Source organism: Salmo salar, chromosome 18 (genome assembly GCF_965601325.2).
Source record: "Salmo salar chromosome 18, fSalSal1, whole genome shotgun sequence".
In the NCBI taxonomy this organism is placed as follows: Eukaryota; Metazoa; Chordata; class Actinopteri; order Salmoniformes; family Salmonidae; genus Salmo; species Salmo salar.
This window is the reverse complement of record NC_138308.1, coordinates 34105907-34112500: the sequence shown is the minus strand read 5'-3', so window position 1 is coordinate 34112500 and position 6594 is coordinate 34105907. Positions and strand designations below refer to the sequence as shown.

Genomic DNA, 6594 nt, shown 5'->3' with positions numbered 1-6594 from the left:
GGAGGGGAAGAGAGGACGGAGAGGGAGGTATTGGGGAAGTGAGCGAAGGAGAGTGGGAGGGGGAAGGGGAGAGGGAGAGGGAGGTATTGGGGAAGTTAGCGAAGGAGAGGGGGAGGGGGAAAGGGGAGAGGGAGAGGGAGGTATTGGGAAGTGAGGGAAGGAGAAGGGGAGGTATGTATGGGTTAGGGATAAGGGGATACTCTTTCAGTAGGATTCTGTTCATAGTGCAAAATTACCCCAAAAAATACTTTCCAACGGGATATAAAAATTAAGGTTTCTTATTGGACCAATTCCGATAGAATCACCCCATTTTACCCATTTTACACTTGGTGCCAAATGAACATGCCCTAGGTCACACCCTGTGTCACAATGTTTTGTTGACCCTTATTCATGTTTAATCCCTCTTATCTCTTGTGGCCCCACACACACACTTCCTGTTTCCTGTTTGGCCCTAACAACAGTATTTATTTGGAGAGTATAAGGAGATTAGTGATCTGGCCCAGATTAACCCCATATGTTTTGTTTACAGTGGCTTGCGAAAGTATTCACCCCTCTTGGTATTTTTCCTATTTTGTTGCCTTACAACCTGGAATTAAAATATATTTTTGGGGGGTTTGTATCATTTGATTTACACAACATGCCTACCACTTTGAAGATGCAAAATATTTTTTATTGTGAAACAAACAAGAAATAAGACAAAAAAATAGAACATTTGAGCGTGAATAACTATTCACCCCCCCAAAGTCAATACTTTGTAGAGCCACCTTTGCAGCAATTACAGCTGCAAGTCTCTTGGGGTATGTCTCGATAAGCTTGGCACATCTAGCCACTGGGATTTTTGCCCATTTTTCAAGGCAAAACTGCTCCAGCTCCTTCAAGTTGGATGGGTTCCGCTGGTGTACAGCAATCTTTAAGTCATACCACAGATTCTCAATTGGATTGAGGTCTGGGCTTTGACTAGGCCATTCCAAGACATTTTAATGTTTCCCCTTAAACCACTCGAGTGTTGCTTTAGCAGTATGCTTAGGGTCATTGTCATGCTGGAAGGTGAACCTCCGTCCCAGTCTCAAATCTCTGGAAGACTGAAACAGGTTTCCCTCAAGAATTTCCCTGTATTTAGCGCTATCCATCATTCCTTCAATTCTGACCAGTTTCTCAGTACCTGCTGATGAAAAATATCCCCACAGAATGATGCTCCCACCACCATGCTTCAATGTGGGGATGGTATTCTCGGGATGATGAGAGGTGTTGGGTTTGTGCCAGACATAGTGTTTTCCTTGATGGCCAAAAAGCTAAATTTTAATCTCATCTGACCTGAGTACCTTCTTCCATATGATTGGGGAGTCTCCCACATGCCTTTTTGCGAACATCAAACATGTTTTCTTATTTTTTTCTTTAAGCAATGGCTTTTTTTCTGGCCACTCTTCCATAAAGCCCAGCTCTGTGGAGTGTACGGCTTAAAGTGGTCCTATGGACAGATAGTCCAATCTCCTCAGTGGAGCTTTGCAGCTCTTTCAGGGTTATCTTTGGTCTCTTTGTTGCCTCTCTGATTAATGCCCTCCTTACCTGGTCTGTGAGTTTTAGTGGGTGGCCCTCTCTTGGCAGGTTTGTTGTGGTGCCATATTCTTTCACATTTTTTAATAATGGATTTAATGGTGCTCTGTGGGATGTTCAAAGTTTTGGATATTTTTTTATAACCCAACCCTGATCTGTACTTCTCAACAACTTTGTCCCTGACCTGTTTGGAGAGCTCCTTGGTCTTCATGGTGCTGCTTGCTTGGTGGTGCCCCTTGCTTAGTGGGGCCTTCAGAACAGGGATCATGTGACAGGTCATGTGACACTTAGATTGCACACAGGTGGACTTTATTTAACTAATTATGTGGCTTCTGAAGGTAATTGGTTGCACCAGATCTTATTTAGGGGCTTCATAGCAAAATACATATGCACACACCACTTTTCATTTTTTTTATATATTCTTTTTAAACAAGTAATTTTTTTCATTTCAATTCGCCAATTTTGACTATTTTTTGTATGTCCATTATATGAAATTCAAATAAAAATCTATTTAAATTACAGGTTGTAATGCAACAAAATAGGAAAAACACCAAGGGGGATGAATAATTTTGCAAGGCACTGTACATCACTTTCCTGTTAACCTGCCCCTCCCCTTTGGAAAGTAGCTGTAATCACTGTGAGCAAGGTCAAGAGGTTCCAGCAGGAACAATAGAGGATGTTTTTACTCTCTAGTGTCATGGCCATTGCCTGTCAGAAACTAAAATACACATTATATATCATATTATACTAAATGTCAAGTGCTCTAATATTACTTCTATGGTGCTTCACTTTCCCCAGGTCCAAGATGCTTTCAGATGTCGTCTCAGAAACTGTCAGGACCCCAGAAACTGTCAGGACCCCCTCAACGCTGACAACACTGGAACTTTCCCCAATGGTCATGCTCAGATTATGGTACGATAACACCAGTACTGTATAACCCTCAACCCAGTGGTGGCTGGTTTGCATTTTCAATGGGGAGGACAGGCTCGGGGTAATGGCTGGAACGGAAATAAATGGAATGGTCTCAAACACATCAAACACTTGGTCTCCGTGTGTTTGATACCGTTCCAGTTAATTCATACCATCCATTATTATGTACCGTCCTCCCCTCACCAGCCTCCTCTGCGCTCAATCAAAGCCTATACCTGCTTTTATATTTGAGACAAAGGAGCAAATCCACATGTTCACGAGTAAAATGTGAATTGATGTCAATGAGACTACGTCTGAAATTGCACCCTATTCCCTATATAGTGCACTACTTTTGACCAGGGCCAGTAGGGAATAGGGTGCCATTTGGAACACATACCAAGTGAAAATTCCACTTAAATGGGGGTTAGGATTTGCTTCTAACAGCTGATTCACACAATAGGGCTGAACTGAACCGTACTGTGCTGGCTCTGGCTAGGACACATTCTTTTCACATTGTCCTTTCCAGTATGTTTCCAGCAACTGTGGTGGATGCCTAACCAGGCCAGCGCAGTACGGCTCGGCAGGGATCGCCTTGGCTCAGCTCAGTGTGAAAAGGGTATAGTATTACATACCCTCAAGACAAGCCTTCATAGCAGGGTTGGGGTCCATTCCATTTCAATTCAGTCAATTAAGGAAGTAAACTGAAATTCCAATTCTGCTGGTTGGGCTGGATGAGGCATTGTTACCCGTCGTTTTACAAATACTGTAGCTGCTTTAGTTCAGCTGTAATTACACACAGTGTAGACCAACACGTGGCCCCGGCCCCTGTAATAAATCACACACACACACACACACACACACACACACACACACACACACACACACACACACACACACACACACACACACCTTTAATAAATGAGATCCATTTTCCAGCTTCCTGGATTCATTTTGATTGAACTCATTTGTCACTTTCGTCAAGCGTCAATTTTCATAATTTTACCAAGCCCCCTCTCCATTGTCACACACACGCACACGCACACGCACAGACACACACACACACACACACACACACACACACACACACACCACACACACACACACACACACACACACACACACACACACACACACACACACACACACACCACAGTAATAAAGCAACAGTTGTTTGAATGACCTTTGTAACGCCCCACCAAATCTCTTGATCCAGCAGAACGCCAACTGCCAATGACCTTCGCTCATCATAACTATCGTCTGATCTCCCCAACGTTTCTATTCTAATATCCTCCTACTCAGATTGAATTCATTTCCACCGTTTTAGAATGGTGTGTTGGCTGTCGGGGTGCCCACCGTTCAATAGAATCATTTGCGGAGAACAAACAGTGATTCGTTCCCAACCGCTGTTTTAGTGCAAGAAATTCCCTGTTATATGCAGGCGTGTTGCTATATAGTTGGGAACGGAGCAGGGAGAATAGGACCATTAACTTGACAGTAACTGACCCAAACAGGGAAAGGAAATAGATAGATGCAATGAAACTCCTCCTATGTAATGATGACATGTTTAATCAGATGTCAAAAGAGCTTGCTATTGGGATTGTTCTATTGACTTAATTCATCTCAACACTGCATGTGGCTGGAGTTGTTTGAGGTTTCTTTTATGATGTCATAGTGTAACAATCATCTGGGATCTTAAACCATGCTACAATATTACAGTTACAATAAATGCTGTGTTTATATGAGGGTGGCCAAGGCAAGACAGACAAAATGAATACAGTGAGCAAAATAAGGCAGTCAGAACTGGCAGATGCATAACATAACAGATACATAACAGATACAATTCAGATACGTAATATAACAGATACATAATATAACAGAAAAATAACAGATACATAATATAGCAGATACATAATATAACAGATACATAACATAAACAGATACATAATATAGCAGATATATAATATAACATATACATAACAGATATAACAGATATAACAGATACATAACAAATAGATAATATAACAGATGCATAATATAACAGATATATAATATAACAGATACATAACAGATACATAATATAACAGATACATAATATAACAGATATATAATATAACAGATAAATAACAGATACATAATATAACAGATACATAACAGATACATAATATAACAGATACATAATATAACAGATATATAATATAACAGATAAATAACAGATACATAATATAACAGATACATAACAGATACATAATATAACAGATATATAACAGATAAATAATATAACAGATACATAATATAACAAATACATAACAGATACCTAACAGATACATAATATATCAGATACATAACAGATACATAACAGATACATAATATAACAGATATATAATATAACAGATAAATAACAGATACATAATATAACAGATACATAATATAACAGATATATAATATAACAGATAAATAACAGATACATAATATAACAGATACATAACAGATACATAATATAACAGATATATAACAGATAAATAATATAACAGATACATAATATAACAAATACATAACAGATACCTAACAGATACATAATATATCAGATACATAACAGATACATAACAGATACATAATATAACAGATACATAATATAACAGATATATAACAGATACATAACATATACATAATATAACAGATACATAATATAACAGATACATAATATAACAGATACATAACAGATACATAACAGATAAATAATATAACAGATTCATAATATAACAAATACATAACAGATACATAATATAACAGATACATAACAGATACATAATATAACAGATACATAACAGATACATAATATAACAGATACATAACAGATACATAATATAACAGATACATAATATAACAGATACATAACAGATACATAACAGATACATAATATAAACAGATACATAATATAACAGATACATAACAGATACATAATATAACAGATACATAACAGATACATAATATAACAGATACATAAGAGATACATAATATAACAGATACATAATATAACAGATACATAACAGATACATAAACACAAGGTTTTTAAAACTTCAATCCAGACATGTGTATGTACTATCACCTCACACTTGTGGCAGTGTCACAATATATGACATATTGTGTTGTGTCAATGCTGAAATCTATGTCTGGCCGTATTTTCACCACTGTTGTCTTTTCTCTCCCAACAGACGGACTTTGAGAAAGACGTTGACATCGCCTGTCGATCAGGTAACAACCAGATGGTGTCATATTCAATTAATGAGCTCATGATTACATTGCCTATTGAAATTAAAGCCCTAAAAAGAGGTTAGACACAATGGGGGTAAAAAACTACATAAAATAACTTCCCAGGTTGTGTAACAGCCCACTATCCACATTGGACACCTGCTGGCTTAATTATCAAAAAAGACCCATTTGATGTGAGAACAGGCCTGCATCCCAAATGGAACCCTATTCCCTATATAGTGCACTACTTTACCCATGGGCCCTGGTCACAGGTAGTCCACTATAAAGGGAATAGGGGTGCCATTTGGGACATAGACGAGGAGTGATAAGAGGAGGCTTCAGTGAAAAAAGAGAATTTGTTAGGTGTCAGAAAGCCGGCTAGCTTTCTGTGTGGGATGAAATGCATTGTTTGATATCAAAAGGAAGGGTAAGATAGAGTGGGAGAGTCGTGAATTTGAATAATAATGACTGCGCTTATCATTTTAAACATCCCTTTGTACTTGTTGTTCATTAACAAAATGGACGATGGGAAAGCATTGCACAGTAGCCCTGGTTTCATTGGTTTTTTTGATGACTCGTTTAAAGTATTGTGTTTTTAAGAGTATGCTGTGGTTTGATGTGAACATGTTGTGTTTTTAAGGGTATGCTGTGGTTTGATGTGAACATGTTGTGTTTTTAAGAGTATGCTGTGGTTTGATGTGAACATGTTGTGTTTTTAAGAGTATGCTGTGGTTTGATGTGAACATTGTGTTTTTAAGAGTATGCTGTGGTTTGATGTGAACATGTTGTGTTTTTAAGAGTATGCTGTGGTTTGATGTGAACATGTTGTGTTTTTAAGAGTATGCTGTGGTTTGATGTGAACATGTTGTGTTTTTAAGAGTA

The 6594-nt window shown here is 38.0% G+C and overlaps 1 protein-coding gene across 5 annotated transcripts in view; it reads left to right on the top strand.

Annotated features, from left to right (window-relative positions):
• The window catches only part of LOC106560286 (adhesion G protein-coupled receptor B3), a 352944-nt gene that overhangs the window by 330402 nt on the left and 15948 nt on the right, over positions 1-6594 (top strand). For all 5 annotated transcript variants that reach the window (XM_082964912.1, XM_082964910.1, XM_082964911.1 and 2 more), the window contains 2 exons: positions 2353-2466; positions 5676-5715. In XM_082964912.1, coding sequence (XP_082821038.1) covers positions 2353-2466; positions 5676-5715 — 154 coding nt within the window. The remainder of the gene's footprint in view (positions 1-2352; positions 2467-5675; positions 5716-6594) is intronic.